The 21,914-nt window shown below is 46.5% G+C and overlaps 1 protein-coding gene across 1 annotated transcript in view; it reads right to left on the bottom strand.

The window, feature by feature from the left end:
* The window catches only part of LOC147709877 (NACHT, LRR and PYD domains-containing protein 3-like), a 188,071-nt gene that overhangs the window by 96,471 nt on the left and 69,686 nt on the right, over nt 1–21,914 (bottom strand). The window contains exon 3 of the mRNA XM_086926116.1: nt 6,438–8,127. Coding sequence (XP_086782242.1) covers nt 6,438–8,127 — 1,690 coding nt within the window. The remainder of the gene's footprint in view (nt 1–6,437; nt 8,128–21,914) is intronic.

Raw genomic sequence — 21,914 nt, 5'->3', positions numbered from 1 at the left:
GGGTCCTGGGGTGGTGGAAGAAGAAGGGTAAGAGAATCAAGTAAACTTAACTCGCGCTGTTAGTATAAAAACCACACGGTCCGGCACAGAGCACTTTCCCTACCTAGTCGAGCACTCTTTGTAAACTAGCACTTCTCCCCCACGCCCTTCCCTTTACACTAGAAGAAAGCGGCCATATTCACTGACGGTATCCTCTCTTCTGTTTTACTTCTTGGTGGCCGGCGAGGGTGTGCAATACGGAGCCTCCGGAGGAGCCCAGCGGTAGGAGGAGGAGCCCCGTCAGAAGGAAAGAGGAAGGAGTACACCGGAGGAACCGACAGGACCGAAGCAGGTCCCCCAGAAAGACATTCCAAAGAAAGAAATGTACTGATGACCTACTGTCTCGAATAAACACCACTGCTAAGAAAACACGTTTGCTTCCGATTACTGATCCCACTGTCACACCTACTATCTAAGAAGGGCCAAAGTACTGCATTGAGCGCCTTCTCAGCATCCAATGCAAGGAATATATGGGGGGTTGGGTGCTTCTGGACTTCATTTAGCCAGTTGTGGGTTCTACAGATATTGTAGCAGGTGGATCTTCCGGGCATAAATCCTGACTGGTCTCTATGAATCTCGCTGCCTAGATTGTGGGTAGGATTTTAACTTAGATGTTAAGTAGTGAAAAATGGGTGGTAAGAGCTGCAGCAGTCCCTAAGCTTGCCGTCCTTGGGTATAACCACTAGGACCGCCCGTCCCAGATCCGGAGGAGGAGTGCCCCGATTACCTGCTTCAAGAAACATGTTTAAGAGATGGGGTCACAGAAGGCTTGGAAATCGTTTATAAAATTCAGAAAGAATCCCATTAGGTCCCAGGGTCTTATTTGCATTAAGCTTAGTAATAGCAGATTGTACTTCTGCCAGGGTGATCTCCACTTCAAGCGCCTCAGCATCGAGGGACGGCATTGTTATCAACTGCAAATATTGGTCAATATGGTGCTGGGTCTGGAGCGGCCGAGACTCTTCTCGTAGTTTGCATGAAGGTTTCTACGATCGCTTCATTGGATTCCTCAGAGGCACCCCGGGAAGTCTATTCTGGTGTACCCATATGGCTTCTGCCTCCCGTCTACCCAGCCAGGCAAGAAGTTTACCCGCTTTATCTCTGATGTTGCAGAGTCGGTGCAGGGGGACCATCATTTAAGTCTTTTAGGATGTGCCAGAACAAGTTAAATCACTCTTGTGTGGAAATTTTTTCCACAAAAGAGCAATTTTATTAACTTGTTCTGGCACATCCTAAAAGTCCTGTACTGGTAAAGGGGAATTTGAATTTGAATTTAAAAGTATTTGTATAGCGCGCGTTTACCGGGCGGTTTCATGGCGCTGTGGGGTAACTCAATTCAAATCAGAGACTCCAGATTGGCTCAGGTTGAGAATGCTTGTGAAAATAAAAAAGTTTTCAGTTTCCCTCGGAATTCCGTGTAGGATACTGAGGTGCGGATAGAAAGGGGTAGGGGAAGGGGTTTCCCATTGTCAAGAACAAGTACCATTCACCAGATACGCTCTATTAATGCGGGATTGCTGAGGATCCGGACCCATTACCCCCCCTTCTCTTTGTCTGATCATCATTTGAGTCTTGGCTCCCTCCTGCACTAAGGACTTGTATTCCTCCCTCAGTAGTGGCATCTGTTTAAGGGTGGAGGGATCAGGGTCTGGGCCAAGTTTATCCTTGCCATCCAACAGCCTGCGTTCCACCTCTTCCAAGGCTTTCACTTGTTTCCTTCTCTTATGTGCTATGAGGTTTTGGGCGTTATTATGGAGGACCCCTTTATATGCCTCCTAAAGTGTTGTTTTGGATGAGACAGTGCTTGTTTTCGAAAATATAGTTCAGAGTTCACTCTTAACCTGAATGCCACCTCTCGCTCCCTCAAATCCCATGCGTTTAGCTTTCAGCCCATCCCCCTGTTTGGGCGAAGACCTAACTTCACCAATAGAGGGGAGTGATCTGACAAACTGCTGGCCAGATATTCAGTCGTTTGGACCATATCCAGTTCTCCTGCGGGAGTAAAAATATAAGGTATGCGAGATGAAACTTTATGAGCCCCCAAAAAGAATGAATATTTTTGATCAGAAGGACGGGCATGCGGCCATCGGTCTGAGAAGCCCAGGGTGGCCGCGAAAAAATCGAGCCGAGTGGGGTGTGTGACAGCTTCACAGGGACCAAACCTATCACTCTCGGTCTTCATTACAGTATTAAAATCACCTCTCAAAATTTGGAGTGGCGAGTCTGCTTCCAGTAATACCTCGGCTAACTTTTCCAGAGTGGGGGGATGTAGACGGGGGTGCATAGGCACTAATCAGGGTAACCTCAGTCCTGCCCCAGAAGCCCTACACTCCCACGGATCTCTGCACCGGGTCTGTCCATTGTTTTAATATACAGAAAGGGGGATTTTTTCGAAACAGGTGGCTACTCCTCTTGACCCGGAGGAGTACCCCACATGGGAGAGTGTTTTGTAAGCCCATCTCCCCAAGAATTCATACTGAGGGCCATTGAGATGGGTTTCCTGTAAAAGTATCATGTCTGGATTCTGACGCTTGATATATTGGGTTACAGACCCCTTTTAATCCTGTCACCTAGCCCATTCATGTTCCATGATAGAACAGTGAGGGTCTTAATGTCCATTATGATGTACCCATTGGGAGCTGGACAATAGAATGGAAAGTGGCCTTCCCAATGAATTGGTGGGCATGGTGGCAAATACCACCTCTGTTGAGGTATTTAGTGAACTGCTGTGTCTGTGCTATAGTGTCTCGACCTAACTTTTCCCGAATCCTCCAAGCAATTAGCCAAGAGAAGCAAACAATCAAAACAAGGAATCAGTCTGTTGCTGCTATGCTTTCCTTGGGAGGGCGTGGCTCCGTCGTGCATCAGGGCCCCGGATTTTGTCATTACATTCTTGACTGAACAACCGCGGTCAGATCAGAGGCAGTAGCGTCTGAAGGGGACACAGAATGTTCCTTCGCCACATGTGTCATGGCGATCATGAGTGAGGGGGGTCTCGAATTCAGTTTCGTGTTCATCCCCTGTAAACCCACATGAGGAGTCCTCCTCTTGGTCCGCCGACCTTCTTTTTTTGAAGGCCGCTACAGCTTCACATTGTCTTAGCCCGTTGAGCCCTCTGGTCTCACTGTGGGTCCCTCTGCCTCCAGGGGATATTGTCAATTTACTGTCAGGAGCGGCGTCCTCTCCACCGGATCCTCGGTGCAGCAGGTGGGCTGGCAGTACCTCCCAGCCTGGCCCCCAGTAGGGATTCTGTTGCTCATTCCCCTTCAGCCTGGGCCTCTCCTCCAGCCACTCCCATGCTTCCTCAGGACTCTGTAAAAGAGAGATTGTCCTTGGTAGAGAAATGTCATCTTGGCTGAGAAGAGTGACAAGTATTGTATTTGCATGGATCCCAGTTTAACTTTCACTGAGTCAAATGGCGCTTCTAGCTCTGAACCTCCCTTGTGTAATCTGGAAAAATCATCATTTTGGCGTTATCATGGCATACCTCCCCTAGTTTATGCACCTCCGTAAGAATCATATCGCTGTCCTGAGAATTCAAGAATTGGGCTATTACTGGCCTCAATGGGGATCCTGGAAGCGGCCTACTCCCTCGTGCACTGTGGGCCCTTTCAATTACAAAGCAGGGAAAGAGTTTCTCTTTTGGCAGAATACTTTGTAACCAAGCATCCAGGAATCGCTGCATGTCTGTGCCTTCAACCCCTGTAGGAAATCCAACGAGTCTTAGATTGTTACGTCGAGGCTGATTTTCAGCATCTTTGAGCCGCCACACCTCCTACCTGTTCATGGCCCAGGCCTCTGCCATATCCTTTTTCAGAGTCTGCACCATGCCTTCCAGTTCAGCTATCCTAATCCCCGTTGAGGTGACACTCTTCACCACATTTTGGATGGCCTACGCAAGCAAGACACCTCGGAGCACACCGCCCCCATCCCTCTCAAGGGCCTCCCTTGAAGACTGGATAGCCTGGAGAAGAGCAGCATTATCGGGCTCCGGCGGTGAAGCCAACTCCACAGTGGCTGTCACTACCTTGACATATCTGTCCATTTTGCCTTGTCGGGGCTTTGTTTCCTTATCTCTGGCCTTCTTTCAGGTGATAAGATGTCAGCACCTTCAAATGCCCCTGGTGGGCCCACACCAGGATGGAGTGCAGGCCTCAGCACAATCGAGTCCCAAAGGCTCAGCCTCTTCAGCAGTCAGAGGGCTCTCCCGTCTCAGTATCGCCTTTCCCCAGATGACCCAGGGGGGGTCCTAACTTCAGTCTTGTTCCCTATGTCCAATATAGGAGTTTCCACACTCACTCTATTCAGGATGGTTAGGGAACTACTTTAATATCTAGGAGTAAGGGAGAGACCACCCATCGGCACCCTCATCCTAGTGGCCGGCATGCTTGCTCGCTCAATTCATACTAATGACCGGGCTGGTATTCGGTAGCCCCAGAGCAAGTTCCCTTGTGCATTGTTCCAGTATCACTCGTCGGACCAGGGTGTGCATGGCTCCATCTTACCACACGGGTTAACTGTGCCTCAGACTAGTGCTTCAACAGATGGTGCACCCCTTGGAATACCAGTCCTATCACTTGTAGGACCATGGTGTGCACGGCTCAATCTTACCACACAGGTTAACTGTGCCGCAGACTAGTGCTTCAACAGATGGTGCACCCCTTGGAATACCAGTCCCAGGGGAGGGAAAATGTCTCTGCTCTATAGAGTTGCAGCGCCCCTTAGGAAGGGCTTCTGCTGCACTCTCTCATGCACCTTTACATGCACCTGTCACTACTACTGGATGAATGCAGCCATGTGGGAGCCAAGCACTTCACCCTCTGTGTCGTGCTGACACCTTTTCTCCTCACCTCTCTTCCCTAGACAGCCAAAAGCCATGGGATCGGGCCTCAGGGCCCTCCCCGGCATATCGTTGCCGTGGGCACCTCCACAGCGAGGCCTCGGCTGGCTGCGTCATGACTGCGGGTGGAAGAAGGAAGTCTCTCTCCAGCTCTCTCTCCCAGCACAGTGCAGGAGGTTCTGCCACTCTAAGCCTTCAGACCCCACCAGGCGCTGCTGTAGAGTCTTAAGGTTTAACACAAAGAGGCACAAACCTGAATAAAATGTACAGTCTGTAGGAAAGGCACAAACCTGAATATAGAGTCTGTAGGTTTAACACAAAGAGGCACAAACCCTAATGTAGAGTCTGTAGGTTTAACACAAAGAGGCACAAACCTGAATGAGGAGTCTGTAGGTTTAACACAAAGAGGCACAAACCTGAATATAGAGTCTTAAGGTTTAACACAAAGAGGCACAAACCTGAATAAAATGTAAAGTCTGTAGGAAAGGCACAAACCTGAATATAGAGTCTGTAGGTTTAACACAAAGAGGCACAAACCCTAATGTAGAGTCTGTAGGTTTAACACAAAGAGGCACAAACCTGAATGAGGAGTCTGTAGGTTTAACACAAAGAGGCACAAACCTGAATGTAGAATCTGTAGGTTTAACACAAAGAGACACAAACCTGAATGTAGTGGTTGTAGGTTTAACACAAAGAGACACAAACCTGAATGTAGTGGTTGTAGGTTTAACACAAAGAGACACAAACCTGAATGTAGAGTCTGTAGGTTAAAGACAAAGAGGCAAAAAAACAAATGTAGAGTCTGTAGGTTTAACACAAAGAGGCACAAACCTGAATGTAGAATCTGTAGGTTTAACACAAAGAGACACAAACCTGAATGTAGTGGTTGTAGGTTTAACACAAAGAGACACAAACCTGAATGTAGAGTCTGAGGTTTAACACAAAGAGACACAAACCTGAATGTAGAGTCTGAGGTTTAACACAAAGAGGCACAAACCTGAATGTAGAATCTGTAGGTTTAACACAAAGAGACACAAACCTGAATGTAGAGTCTGTAGGTTTAACACAAAGAGGCAAAAAAACAAATGTAGAGTCTGTAATTTTAACACAAAGAGACACAAACCCAAATGTAGAGTCTGTAGGTTTAACACAAAGAGACACAAACCTGAATGTAGTGGTTGTAGGTTTAACACAAAGAGTGACACACCTGAGTGTAAAAAATGTAGCTTTAACACAAAGAGAGGCACAAACCTGAATGTAGAGTCTGTAGGTTTAACACAGAGAGGTACGTACACACTTCAAAGAAGAGCACATAAACTCATATATCATGATCGACAATTTAAACCTCTTTTAAGCACATTACATCATGATGTCATAACAAGAAACCAGCTCCCTTTCCAATCACATGTTGATTGTATCTCTGTCTTTGACTCTGTACCGTGCCCCACTGCCTCTGGCTAGGAGTGAGTTTCACAAATGCTACATACATTTACATTTACCACACAGAGCAATATACCTAAATATAAAACATTTATGGATAATATACAGAGGCACATACCTGAGAGTAGAACAATTTATCATCCCAGGCCTCATGATTTCCTGAGAGTTTGGCCCGAAGTTTACCTTCGACAAGTTGAGAGTCTTGTCTCCTTGGCAATGCTTCAAACAGAATGAAAGTGCTTTGAAATCGATCAGACAATATTCGGATTCTATATTAATATTATGAATATCGTCCAAGGCCCTGGAAATAATCTCTTCATCTTGAGTCTCATGCAAACAGTGGAAAACATCCAGTAGCAGGCTTTTCCCTTTTGGTTCCTGAAGCCATGTTACCAGGTCAGATCTGGTGCTGTGAGATACTTTAAACCATAGGACTTTCTCCACATGGCACAATTGGTCCTTGTTGATCAGGCCAAATAGGAATCGCACTGTTAGCTTTAAATGGCCTTTTGTATCCTCACTATATTCCTTCAATAAATGCTTTAACCCTCTCTGAGGGTTGGGTGAGCCCCCGTCCAAGTCAAGGATGTAGAACAGGGCTGCAAAAAACTCCTGAAAGCTGAGGTGGATGAAGCTGTGGGCTGTGCGGACATCAATATCTTGCTGAAAGATGGTCTGATTGAGAAACAGTGACTGGATTTCGGACACTTCGAGGCCAAACTGCTGAAGGTCCTTCTCATCGAAGAGGATTTTTTGCTCAAAGATGCCATTGAGTGCCAGGGAGCAGAGCTTCTTCAGGCTCCCTTGCATGGTCTCTGCAGATGCAGCACTGTGATCCCTCAACAAAGTGGACAAGAAGAACAAATAGACCGATGTTGTGGTCTTTGAAAAATTCGTAATGTCCTGGCCTCTCCCCATCTGTTGCTTCAGGACCGTGCACACGATCCAGCAGACGATGGGGAGGAAGCACATGGTGTACAGGGTGTCATTGTCTTTCACCACGGCAAGGGCTCTGAATGAATGTTCATCATTGCCAAAGAAACCACTGAAGTACAACTCCCTGTCCTCTTTCTTAAATCCTATTATCTCAGCACAAAGGTGAACCTTGACCTTTATGCACTGGCTGAGCGTTGCCAGAGCTGATGGACGTGTGGTGACGATGATGGAGCATGGTGACAGGATATTTCTTCTCAACAGGTTACTCAGAGTGACTTCCACAGGATTCTTCTGGCATGGATCACTGCAGCGCTGGTCCTCCCTTAAGTCCAGAGAGAACTTCAGCTCATCGAAGCCATCAAGGATGAGCAGTATCTTGCTGGGATCCGCCACCAGCCCGCTCCTTGGTATCGTCCTGTTGGGGCAGCGGGCTGAAATCAGATCAATGACACTTTGGCTGCTTTTGACTTGGTTGATTTCTCTGCAGCTGAGGTAGAACACATAATCAAACAGTCCCTGGTAGATCTCTCCTAGAGCCCAGTCCAGCATGATCTTTTGGGCTGTCATGGTCTTCCCAATGCCCGCTGGTCCCTGCAGGACTACAGTCCTGGGTCTGTGCCCATCCTCCATGGAGTCGAAGAGAGCGTCTAAACCAATATAATGCTTGCGGGCCAGGCCGTCCATTATCTCAGTGTGCTCTCTGCCTCTGGACATGATCTCGTGCTCACGCTCCTTCTCGCAGCGATAATTCTGGACAATGAGCAGCTTCGTGTACCTTTTCTGCAGTGGGACCATCTCACCCACCCGGGCGTTCCTGTCTTCTATCAGTCTGTATCGCTCAGCAATATGCTCCATGTATCTCCTCCTGAAATCTGAGAATCATAACATGGTAAATATCTAATGGACACAAATTCAGAATCATAAACATCAATACAGCACCTTGCAGAAGGGTATTTCAGCTGCTTTGTGTTTCGAAATTTGAAAAGCACAAACTGCTGCCCCAAAGGAACTCTGGGCACTAGCAAAGACAGAACAGACATAAAATAACAGCCAAAATCATCATCATCCTAGGGCGGAGTTTAACAATCATATTTGCTCTATTGAGCCGGTTCGATAAAGGAGGAGGCGCATCCTCAACCTTTGGTGCCCAATGAGACAGAGCTCTAAGGGCGGCACTCAGGAGGAGGCTTCTGGGAACATCAGCAGGTCAGGAAGTGATGGGATCAGTAAACAAGAACAGGAGCATCACTTTAACATCTATTGGAGCATTCACATAGCGCTTACTACCCCATACGAAGTGTTGAAGCGCTTTTTCGGCGAGTAGCACACTACTCCAGAATCCTTAAAGGATTATTATCAAATTAGTATAGTGAAACATGAAAAGTAATTTGAGTGGTGTATATTAGTCAGTTATTTGGAATGAGAGGATAGCAGAGGGAAAAAGCTTTGCATTTATATAGCGCCTGTTACCCCTGTTGGGATGTTGAAACGCTTTTTTGGCGAGTAGCACACTACTCTGAACCCATAAAGGATTAGTGTTGAATTAGCAGAGTGAAATATGAAAAGTAATTTGAGTGGTGGATATGTTATTCAGTAATTTGGATTGAGAGGATAGCGGAGGGATAGAAGAGGGAAAAAGGTTTGCATTTATATAGCGCTTGTTACCCCTGATGAGGTGTTGAAGCACTTTTTTGGTGAATAGCACGCTACTCGGGAATCCATAAGTGATTAGTGGAGAATTAATATAGTGAAATATGAATGTAATTTGAGTGGTGGATATTAGTCAGTTATTTGGATTGAGAGGATAGCGGAGAGATAGAAGAGGGAAAAATGTTTGCATTTATATAGCGCTCGTTACTCCTGATGGGGAGTTGAAGCACTTTTTCAGCGAGTAGAATGCTACTGCGGAACCCATAAGGGATTAGTGTTGAATTAGTAGAGTGAAATATGAAAGTAATTTGAGTGGTGGACACGTTATTCAGTTATTTGGATAGAGAAGGGGAGTGAGGGATACAAGAGGGTAAAAGTTTTGCATTTACATAGCGCTTGCTACCCCTGATGAGGTGTTGAAGTGCTTTTTCGGCGAGTAGCACGCTACTCTGTAACATATGCAGAATTATTGGTGAAATATGAAATTTGAGAAGTGGCCATGTTAGTCTGTTATTTTGATTGAAAAGGATAGTTGAGGGAAAGAAACGTGAAGGATTTAGACTTTTTCTTCGGGAGGTCACAGCAGTAGGAGGAGGCTCGGGATGGGTAAAAAGGGATGTGGCGGGAAAGAGTCAAATGGAAGAGTTAGAAAGGCTTCTTTTGGGGATCACGATAGTGAAAGAGGTGTCGGATGATGCAAGGAGGGGTAGAGTAGGGGAGAGTCTAGAAAGGGTTATTTTGGGGATCACATTAGTGGTATGGGGTTTGGGATGAAAGAGAGTGGAGGTAATGGATACATTGATAGAAGTATAGGGTGAGAAATAGGGTAGTGCATTGGATATGCGGCTTTAGAATAAAGTAATCAATATATAGATCCATAAGTACACGGTAGATGCATTAAGGCAGGAAGTTTATGTAGATTAAAGATATTGATAGAGGCAAAGGGTGAGAAATAGGGTAGTGCATTAAATATCCTTTTTTAGGTGAAAAGTAATGTTAAAAATGGGAGCCTCCAGTTGGCAGCGTCTGGCCCCGGTGTCAAATAGTGACCCTTCTTCCTAAGTCAGAGTAAGGGGGCTACACTCTTTGATAACCCCTGCTCAATCCTGTGGTAATGTAGCACGAGCAGACAGGCCTATCTCAGAGGCAATGTGTGAAGCATTTATGACCATACACAATAACGCTGGAAAGACGCTACAAAACGGACACCACAAGCAAGTATAGAAAAATAGTTATCTTTATTTAGGTTAAGCACGAAACTGAGAAATGCTCAAAGAACCACAATGCACATAATTACTGATCCATTCACGGTGATTGAAGCACTCGTGCGTGCGGGTGGAACGGGTTTATTTCGAGATTGGGGCAAGGTGGCCCGGTTATGCACAGTGTACCTGGGATATAAAGAGGGACACAGTGCACAGCTTCACAGGGAAGGTGCGGGATGACAGGCGGACTCTCAGCGGCCACACCTCCTCGGCTGTAGCAGTCCGCGGCGTGCACTCGCGCTAATCCTAGGACAGGGTTAGAAGGCGGTGCCCAGCGGTACACACAGAAGATGGCATGGTTTGTGACGTAGGGACTAGCATGGGCGCTCAGCGGCACAGCTCTTCAGCAGCGGCGGCCCAAAAATAGCGATAGTACTGATTCTCGTAGGATCCTTGTGGTAGGGCCAATGCGGGCACTCAGCGGCACAGCTTTTCAACTGCAGCGGCCCGCAATGGCGATAGCAGTGGTTTTCAAAGCAAGTCAGATGTGGGCACGCAGCGGCACAGCTCCTCAGCTGCAGTGGCCCACAACAGCGACAACAATAGTTTCCGTAACAAGTCAAATGCAGGCACTCAGCGGCACAGATCCTCAGCTGCAGCAGCCCACAATGGCGATAGCAATAGTTTCTGTAGCAAGTCAAATGCGGGCACTCAGCGGCACAGCCCCTCAGCAGCAGTGGCCCACAATGGCGATAGCAATGGTTTCTGTAGCAATTCAAATGTGGGCACTGAGAGGCACAGCTCCTCACCTGCAGCAGCTCACAATGGTGCTAGCAATGGTTTCTGTAGCAAGTCAAATGTGGTGTTCCCCACAGTAGGACTAGAGACCCTGGATTTCTGCACATAGGCCTCACCTGCAAGTAGGATTCCCTTCAAGAGGAAACCACGCTGCTGACAAATGAAGTCTAATGTCCCTGAGACTTCGGCAGGAGGCAAGCTTAAATCAGGTCCTTGGGTAATTGCTTCAGTAGATGGATGAAAGTTTCAAAGTCCTTTTCCTCTTGTTACGCGGACAGAGGTTCGTCTTTGCATCCCGAAGTTACACACCTTGGAGGGGTATCAGCTCAGATCTTTATACCCCACAAGTCTTTGTTCTTGAGAAAGTCACAAATCACTCGACCCGGCCAGAACCAGTTTGGTGTCGACTTGAGTCACTTTATTTATGAGGCGGTATCTTCCCTTTCAGGGAGAGGGGGCCCACCATCAAACGACCAGTGGGAGGTGGAGCCATGATTCACCTTGCCAGGCACAGCCCTGCTCATATCAAAGGGGTTACCCCTCCCCATACTTCTACAGCAGATTCCTCCATTCGACCCAGGTCGGCCTCAGCCTGCCCTGGCCCTCTAAATAAGATGGCCAATACACATAACAAGAAAACACACAGGAAGGTTCAGTCAAAAAGATACCTGCTTTCCAAAAGCGGTAGTTGCACACTCAGACTATAAAGACAATCACCACTACTAGATGCACATTAATATTTGAAGATCAAGCATGCCAAATACGACTTTCCTAACATGTTTATTGGCACTACAAGACTATACTAGTTCATACAGGTAATCTATAATTAGGAGCATTCGCGCTGTGACACTGAATGGCAGTGGCACAGCGCCCAGAGCGTCTAACGTCGGCAACCACAAAGGAGACAAAAAGTGACAAAAAATAGAAGGGAGACCTACGCCAATGGTGCCAGGTCTAACAAGTAATAAATATATAGATCCAAGTATATGGAAGGTTTATAGATGCATTAAGGAAGTAAGTATATGCAGATTAAAGATCCATTAGATAAACTCTGGTTTTCGAGTGTTGTACTTAAAATATTTTATTTTATTTACTTATTAAAAACATAATTATTCTACATGTTTATATACAGTACTACACATACATAGGTACATATCTATAGTACAAATAAATGCTTATATACAGAGGGATATGCGTATGGTGATTATGTGGGGAAGAGATAATTTTTGGGTAGTTTTCCGAAGATAGAGTGGTTGTCCGTGGATCTTATGTTGGGTGGTAAAGAGTTCCAAAGTTTGGCTACCTGAACAGAGAAGGATGTGCCACTCGTTTTTTTTTTCCCTGTATCTTGGGATTTTGAGGCAAGGTGCCACTCTAGAGCGGGGATTCCTTATTTGTATGTGTTTGGTGATTTTAGTCCTGATGAATCGCGTGCCCATTCCATGTATCACTTTGTGGGTGAATCAGAGCAGCTTGAACGTGGATCTTCTGGCAACCGGTAACCATTGCAGGTCTTTCAAGGCAGGGCAGATGTGGTCTCGCTTTTTGATATGCAAGAGTAGTCTGGCAGCAGAGTTCTGAATCAGTTGGAATCTTTTCATGGTTGTTAACAGTGATCCGTGGTAGAGGCTATTGGTGTAATCGAGTTTGAACAGAACAAGGGAGATGGTAGCTTGAAACTTTTGTTGAAATTCTAAATGGGGAAAGATTTGTTGCAGAGTTTTTTTATAGTAACAAAGCTTGATATAGCTAGTTTGTCCACTTGGGCATTCATTAAAAGCTAGAAGTCCTTGGTTATTCCGAGGTTTCTTACTTCCTTCGATACTTTAGGTGGTGATCCCAGTTCATAGGCAAGGGGGTCATACTGTTTCCAAATGCCACACATGAGTATTTCTGCTCTGGAAGCATTCAATTTGAGATGGCTCCAAGCCATCCATTGATCCACGGCTCTGAGACAACTGAAAATTGGCGAGTTTCTAATGTCTTTGGGGAATTCCAGCTGAAGGAGTATTTGTGTGTCATCTGTACAGTTATAACACATGAGGTGAAATTGATTGATCAGTACTGGTAATGACAATGTAGATGCTGAAAAGCATGGGCGAGATGATTGAGCCTTGTGGGACCCCTGATTTTATGGAGTATGGTTTGGACGCGAACGGTGGGGTATGGAAGACCTTAGTTCTGTTTTGAAGGTAGGACACAATCCAGTCTAGAGCAGTCCCCTCTATGCCGGCTTCTTAGAGTCTTTGTATCAGAGTGTCATGGTCAACCGTGTAAAATGCAGCCGAGAGGCCCAAGAGGAGTAGCGCAGCAACCCCGTTGTGGTCAACTGGGTTCTTCAGGTTATCCCAGATGGCAAGGAAGGCAGATTCTGTGCCTCTTCCTGGACTGAATCCTGTTTGGAAGTCTGAAAGTATGACATTCTCTTCAATGACTTGTAACATCAGGGCGAACGTTGCTCTTTCTCTCAGTTTGCACAATAAAGGTTAATTTGTAATGGGTCAATAGTTGTCAGAGTTCAGCGGATCAAAGTTTGTTTTCTTCATTAGAGAGAGTATGCATGACTTTTTGAGTTCTTCTGGAAATATTCCAGTAGTTAAGGGATCATTGATGATTCTTCTTACTGGAGTGGCAGCAGAGGTTGTTAGAAGAATTGTCTTGAAAGTTTGAGGTGGACTCAGTTCAGAAGGGCTGCCGGAAGGCCTGCTTGCTTTGACCAGATCCATAAATTCATTGTGTGAACTGTGTTGGAAGGAACGGAGAGGCTGGGTTAGAGTATTCTTGGGTTGTTGTTTTGTTAAAGGGTTACGGCTGGTGCTTTGTGTGAGACGTTGGCCTGGTATATGCTGTCCACTAGTTATAGTGGGCACCTTGTACCTGTCCAAGCAACCCTTTATTGGATATAGGTTAAATACAACCTTTATTGAAAGCTATCCTAGTGGTAGCTATGGAGAGCAGCCTTTAGGCTAAGTCTTGAAGGAATGTAAAGCATCTTGTTTTACCAGTCTATAATCTCTTGAATGGCTAACTGAAAGACAATCACAGAAGAAGTGTGGCTCACTGGTTAGAGCGGCAGACTCTGAAGCAGAGATTGGACCCGGGACCAGGGTTCAAGTCCCGACGTGGCAGGGTCTTGGGCTCAATGTCTGTGGACTCGATAATTCTCACCTCGGCGCCTACTCTAATCATGGGTCCCACGCTGCAACTCTGGGCAATAGCTTGCTTAATCTCCACAATGGCCCCTACAACACTGGGATGCCTGGCTTCACCTTGGGGGTGTACACGTTAAAAAACAAGAGGTCCCAGATTAAGAAGGCTAAAGTCCTTAGGAACACATTTGGATCTAGAAATATTTTATACACTATAACTACGATATTCAGTCCAATAAGAATTAAAAGAAGACATATCACCCGATTTCAAGCCCAGTCTACATCCAGACGTGACTGTAGAGTTGACCTATATTAGGCTTCTTGACAGCCTTCTATAAGTCGTATGTTCTTTGTTGAAAATACAGTGGCTCCAACGAAGGTCCTTCTGTTTCATAGCCTTATCCAGTGCACATCAACACGAAAAGGGAAAGTGTAAAATCTCACCTTTCCCCATTGTAATCTATACGGTGACATCGAGACTAGAAGGAATTAAAACCCCTAATTGGTGAAAGAAAACTGTCCTGATGAAGGTGAAAATCAACTGAATCACCGAAACGCTGCGTCGACCTTTGTTTTCTTCTTATTGTTGTTTTTATTGAATGTATAAAATATTTCTTTGTACAAACTGTATGAACTGTTTAACTTGCGAAAAGTTTACTTCTTATAATATGTACATTTAATAAATAGACATGAATATAATTTTTTTAAACCGTTTGGTACTGTTTTAATTTTACATTTATTCACTGACATAACTCTGCACTTCCACCTGATTTTGTTAATGGTAATTGTCTAGATCAAAATGTGTTCCTAAGGACTTTAGCCTTCTTAATCTGGGACCTCTTGTTTTTTAACGTGTACTTACCCTGTCCCTATCTGAAATAGTAGGGTTCCTCCCTTTCTTTCTCTATAACTTCACCTTGGAGGTGCCCAGGAGGGGCATCTCACAGGGAGAGCCAGGAAGGGTTCCACAGCGTTATACAGCGCCGGGACGCCCCGTTGGGGGCAGCTGTGCGCTTTACAAAATACACTACATTTACATTTACATTTACACCAGGTATATATATATAAAATATAGGTATTTATTTCTAAACACACCCTCCTAGTCTCTTTATGAGTCTAGAGGTCAAAACACAAAAGTTACAGCACAAATACACGTTAGGCCCTAGTGGCGAGCAAAACCATATACTAAAATAATGGTATAAGAACCACGACTTAACTAGACACAAGGCCTAGAGCCTATAGAATCGCTGGGACCCCAAGGAACCAAATAAAGGTAGTGACACAGGGGACCCACTGGGGCCATGTACAGTGTGAGAACACAGCTGCGAGCTCCCGTTAGAGTCTATGGGGAAAGTCACGGTTACATTTTTAAAGATTAGGAACATTTAGAATCGAACTAGGACCAAACCCTTTGGGACTTAGGAAGTTCCAGGGCCAACACCCACAGGAGCACTGGAGTATTTGTGTTACTCACCCAGGGAAGCCAGGTGCATAGGTGTCAAATGGTGTCAGGTTGCATCGTCGATTTCAATGGGAGCTGGCAAAGAAGTGCTGCTGCCGGGAGGATGAGAAGTGTCCGAAGAGATCCAAGTCTCGATTGAGGATGAGAAGAACCTGAAAGCAAAGGGTACAGAGTCTGGGTCACTTGCCAGTAACAAGGAGGACGATAGGCGGATGTCCCCCGATGTTGGGTGCTTCAGGTGAAGAAGGTGAAGCTTGACTCTTCAGCCACGAGGACCAGGAGGCGTCGAGGAAGACCAGGAGCTGGATTTGAGCTATCCCATGAAGGATGTCGAGTGCTGCAGTGTTAGTACCCGTATTGGACACAATAAGCCTTAGCAACAGAAACCCACGCAGAAAGGAGAAAGATGCTTCGGTGCAGACAAGCAAGGTCTGAGGGACTCACCACTTGGTTGGGAGTCAGGTCACGTCTGGAGCAACCAGGGAAGCCCAAGGAAAATCAAAGTTACCTTCACAAGGACCCACCAGTCGACGGACCAGGGATCTTGAAGGGACCTCAAGAGGAAACACAAAATGGTGGGCCACGGGTCACTTGGTGTGACTAGGCCGACAATCTTCAGTGGATTCTCTGCTCGAGGTGTGTGCTACAAGTAACCCCAAGCACAACTTCAAGAGACGTTGAAAAGTCAATGCACTTGCAAAAGTGCCCGGTGACCAGGAGTTCCGGTTCCATGCTACTCACGAGGGCTGCGGGTCTCAGCTTTGCTTGAGACTTGGGTCAGCCTCTGAGATGTCTGGAAATCCTCCTCCTGCGCTACAAATACTTTGGAGTTCGGCGGGAGCTTCAGAAATGCAGACCAGGAAAATGCTTTGTTGGTGCCTGCCAAGCAGGGGAGTCACTCCTTGAGCCCAAGGGAGATTTCTTCAGTCCTCTAGTCTTTAGTAAAGAGTCGAAATTCGAGGATTCAGCTTCAGAGTGTCATCCAGGGATATCTAAAGTTCTGGTTACAGAGGTTCCTTACTTATACCTAAGGAAGGGGTTGGACTAACTCTGAGGATCCACCTTTGGGAGGGTTTGGAAACAGGGGTGGTTACACCCATTTCCTTTGTCCAGTTTCGTGCCAGAGCAGGGACTGGAAGCCCCTGAACCGGTTTGAGCTGGACTATGCAAAGGGACACCAAATGTGCCCCCAGTGCAGGACTTCAAAGCACTCCGAGAGTGCTCCCACCCATCCCCAATACACATCATACTGTCTGGGAGGTAGGTACACCTCCCTGTGACAGGAAACCTATTGTCCAGGCCTCCCCGACTGTGAGTTTCAGTCAGCAGCAGGAGGCCAGACCCGTGTCTGTGTCTGCATCATCCATTTTGTGATGCCAGGGATCTGTTAAGTTTCTACCGGGTATACCAGTACTGCCATGTCTCTCCCTCTAGAAGGGTGGGATCATGCTCCCACATCAGTTACTGGTGTGGTGTTATGATTCCAAGGTGTTTGACACCAAACACAACATGTTTCAGTGCAGCCAGTCCAAAGTTAGCATTTACAGTTTGGTTATAATGAACTTAAAAGTATATGGTCAGGCGGCAAGACTGACAATCAGAGAAGAGATACTGAAGGCTGCAGAGGGGCTCAGCTCATGCCTGGGCACATTCTCACATATAACCAATTACTCTGCCTTCAGGATTGTTAAGGCCTGCCATAGGAGTGACTGATAGGTTTGTATGAGCAGTGATAGGTGAGGTATACTGAACCTATACCTCACCCAGGCTGCAGTAGCTGACCTGTGGTGTAATTTTAGGTGGCTGTCCAAGGGGTGCCATAATACATGCTTCAGTCCCTGGTAGGCCTCTGGGATACCTATGCACTGGGTACATAGTATACCATATACTAGGGATTCACAAGGGTACATCAGGATCCAATCTGTGACGAGTGTGGCTCAATGGTTAGAGCGGCAGACCCTGATGCAGAGTTCTGTCCCGGGACCAGGGTTCAATTCCCGCCTTGGCGGGTCTTGGGCTCAATTTCCTCGGACCTGACAATTCTCGCCTCGGTGCCCATTCTAATCATGGGCCCGACGCTGCAACTCTGGGCAATAGCTTGCTTAACCTCCACACCGGCCCCAACAGCGCTAGGATGCCTGGCTTCACCCTGGGGGTGCCCAGGAGTGGACACTTCACAGGGAAAGCCAGGAGGGGTTCCACAGCGGTATGAGAAATAGCGCCAGGAAACCGCTTGGTGACAGTGCGCTCTACAAATACCTTGACATTTACATTTACATTTACATGTACCTAAAGTACATGTAATCAATTTAGAGAGGAAGCAGCTAGTCTGGGGCCCTGAATAGCAGGGTCCCAGCAAGACTAAAGGCGAAAAACAGTGAAACACCAGAAGAAAGTGGGGGTAAACATGTGAAGCAGATCCTACTCTCCTACACTTTGTCTCTGTTTTAAGTATGAGTCCAACGTGTCTACTTTGTTTGGGCACTGGTTTGCCAGTTTGTTTGTGAAGTCTTGAGTAACGGGATGAGTTCTTGCTAGGCAATTTGTTTTTTGAAATGCATTGAGTATTTTATAGAGTTCTTTATTTGCACATTTAGCATTTTGAATTCTGTCTGAATAGTACCTTTTCTTTGCTTTTTTGATAGCTGACTTGTGTAATCTGTTAATTTTCTGTAGGCGAAGTTTGTCTCGTGTTGCGTTTGTTTTGAGCCAGGTATGTTGCAGCTTTTCAATTTGTTGTTCTATGTCTTTTATCTCTGTATTTCTCCAAGGAGCTTGCTTTCTTTTGTTCTGTTGTGTGGTTTTGACTAGTATCACCTCGCTGTTGCAGCTAAGCGCACTCGTGGATTAGCGCTCACCTCACCCTTGCTCCTGACTGTTGTGCTGTTCGCCGCACCCGCTCCGCGGGTGCCGCTTCATCTGGGATACCGTGCTGGTGCTGTCTCTGCCCGTCTTCGGTGGGGGTGACTCAGGGCGAACTTGGAACTCCAGGGCTGCGAGCGTGCAGGGACTACCTTACCCAGGTGTCCCTGCGAGACCGTGGTCAGCTTCCGGTCCGCTCTCCCTGGAGCTCCGCCCCCGCCCTTTCACTAACACTTTAAACATTGCCTCCTCTCCCGCAGCGCGGGACGCAGCCCGGGGCAAAGACCGGGCTAAGAGCGGGCCGTTTGAGGCCGTTCGAGGTCTTAGAGGTCTGGTCTGGGCCATATCCCTTGGCTGATTTCCTTGTGAACTGGTATCTTATATTTTTTTTTCCTTCCCCTGTGTTATAGTTCTTCATAGTTTATTATGTGTACTAGGGCCACACGTAGTAAAACTGCCAAGGGTCTCAACGGGCCTAGCGGGACTCTGGACGATTTCTTAACAAAGACAAATTTGGCCATTGATGCCGAAATTAATAAAATGCAGCATAGGGTTTCCCTAGAACTTGAAGCTGCTCGCAAGCTGTCCTTAAATATAGCTAGTTCTAAGAAATCGTCATTAGGCAACCTAGCTTTGGCATTGACTCCTGAGCGTACATCTGGCCCTCGACCCTTACTCACAATGGTTGATATACACCACCGCCCATCCCTGTCCCCACCCCAACTAGCCAATGACCCTATATTGGATCCTATTGTGGAGCTCCAACCACCCACCTCTGGGTTTGGTAAAAGTGTGTTAGGGAATGGTAAACCATCCAAAGCTGCTGTACATGCAAAAAAAAACTGCTCTCCAGCAAAAGAAAAGTCAGGCCAGGTCTGCATTTGCTCGCAAAAAGGCCAAAATTGCGAGAGCGCAGTTTTTTAATTGTCGACGGCAATTAGGTACCACAGGCCATGGGGAAGTACTTGATGAATGTAATTTAGTTCTGCCTGTTAGTCCCACTCCCCATGGCTCTGAAGGTGTTGTGAATGTTCCCCTGGTGGAAGCTTTCCCAGCAATAAGTAAAGATGGACTAAGGGAGGGTAGACTGAGTGGGGTAGAGGGGGACAGGAGGGGGGACGAGGAATTTGTACAAACTGTATGGGACACACTAAAAAAATTACTCACCCCCCTGGAACTTAGACTTTCCAGAATGGAAAACCATTTGTTAGAAATGGATAGGACAATTGTCACATTGGCTAGCCTAAGTCTTAAGCAATTAGAGGCCAAATTTCCTCAGGGGGAGGCTCTAACTTTACAAACAATAGAAACAGAGGTACCGACTGTTCCCCCTCCTAGATCTAAACCTGTGCCCAAACCCCGCACGAAAATTGGGAACAACGCCATTAACATTCCAAATCATGACGTTTGTCTCCCAACCCAAGTCCCAAACTCAACACCTGTCATGTAAGGGATACACCACACTCTGCTGAGATCCAATCACATAATCCACAGAATGTGACACGTCCTAAACATATTCCCCAATCTGCCGCACAGCAGCCCAAGCAGCCCAAGCAGCCAACCCACAATACCTTGCCACCTTTTGAACCTAATCGTCCCAACTTCCGAGGTGGTTATATTGATTTACCGCCAGAAGCCAGCCAATATGTTATTGTATTGGCTGGTGTACCTATCCTTGATTCACAAACTAAAGAAGCTCATTGGTCTCTTAAAAACAAGGTTATATACTGGCTTAATACTAACAGGCAGCTCCCCAGTCACCAAAGAAGTCGGGTACTAATGGTACGACGAGTACCATGGGTTGGACCCACCCGCAAATCCATCAGGGGTGACTGTATAGTGGTGACTTTTTCTGATCCCCATACTGCTCAGCATCTCTGTTCTTGAGCACCGTGTGAAGAAGATCACACAGTTGTTGTCAGACCCCTCACTTTTTTCTATCCTCCTAAAAATCAGCATAGACTGGGTGGGTCATGGACGACAACTCAAAAAACTAGGCATGGGGGTTTTGGGAACGGTGGACCCAATCAGAGTATTTGGTGGCAGGGGGCCCCTACATCTAATATGTTTGGTTGCCTTGAGGAGGTTGACTGACTCGGGGGGGGGGCGGATGTTATTATTGCAGACTCCACCCCGCCCACCACTACAGTTTCCAACACAGGTTGTTCTATGTCACTATCAGGCCAACAAGTAACTCTTGGCAATGCCCATAATCTCATCCCGACTGTGTTGGGCACTTTGGCACAATCAGACAATCCATGCCCTGGCATCCCGGCTCATGTACTTAAAATAGCCTCCTGGAATATAGCTGGTTTACGGGGCCGCCTGGACAATGATGACTGGGTAGACTATATCACCTCACATGATATTATCACCTTTCAGGAAACCTGGTCTGTTGCCCCCCTGTTTTGTTTGGGCTTCTTAAACTTCTATAAACCAGCGGTACAGGGTATAAAGGGTAGGGCTTCGGGTGGTCTCACCATATGGGTAAGAAACACACTTGGTTTTAGTATCAAGGAAATCCAGATGACGAACCCTGACCTTCTTTGCATATCCCTTAGCAAAGCAAATTGCAAGGATGTTATCCTTATCAACATTTATGCTAGAGGATGCCAGGGGGGCCAGAAGCAACCAATTGTTAATGACTTAGAAATCTTTTTTAACGAGTATAAAAGTGACCAGCTTATTCTAGTGGCTGGTGACTTGAATTCCTCATTTGAGCCCATTTTGAATCTCGATGAGGATGTAGGCTCAGAGGAAGATTTCGCCTGGGATATTCCCTCACTATCAATTACCAAGGGTGTCAGGGGTCCCGAGGCTGCCCTCCACTGGCTTGGACTCTGCCTAGAATGGGGGCTCCGAGCGGTGAACGGCCGCAGTTTATCTGACAAGGAGGGCAAACCAACTTTCGACAATGGGTCTAGCACAAGTCGCATTGACTATATCTTAATTAACATTGAATCTTGGGCTTTAGTTAGTGACATGTCTATTGACACTAGGCCAGAGAGTGATCATAATCCTCTTCCACTTATACTCAAGATTCCAGGACTAGGGCTTCCCCAGGCAGAAACATCTTGTATCACATCTGACCTTGTTTTGTGTGATAACAGAAGACGGGTCAAATGGCCTAGGGTTTTAGCCAACAATGAGCTTGTTTGTCAGATAGAAGACCTGGTCTTAGATACAAGAGTTAGGATGATGGCAGTAACCACAAATGTTATCCCTAAGCAAAATATTGTTGATCTCCATGAGGCCTGTTTCGCGGCTATTAAGGAACTTCTTACCAGGCCATGCCGGAAACAGAAAGCGAAGCAAATTAAGGGTTGGTATAACAAGAATTGTAGAGAAGCCCACAGTATTCTCATTTCGGCTGTAAAATCTAGAAATACCCCCGCTATCAGGACAGCGCGACAGGACTATAGACGAATTATTTGGGAGGCTAAAAGGGATTGGTACGACTCCTACTGGCTTGATCTCCTTCAAGCCTGTGAATCGTCCAACCAAATCAAGTTCTGGGAGATAGTCAGATGGGG

This window comes from Lissotriton vulgaris, chromosome 6 (assembly GCF_964263255.1).
Source record: "Lissotriton vulgaris chromosome 6, aLisVul1.2, whole genome shotgun sequence".
NCBI lineage: Eukaryota > Metazoa > Chordata > Amphibia > Caudata > Salamandridae > Lissotriton > Lissotriton vulgaris.
This window is presented reverse-complemented; position numbering and strand designations above follow the sequence as displayed.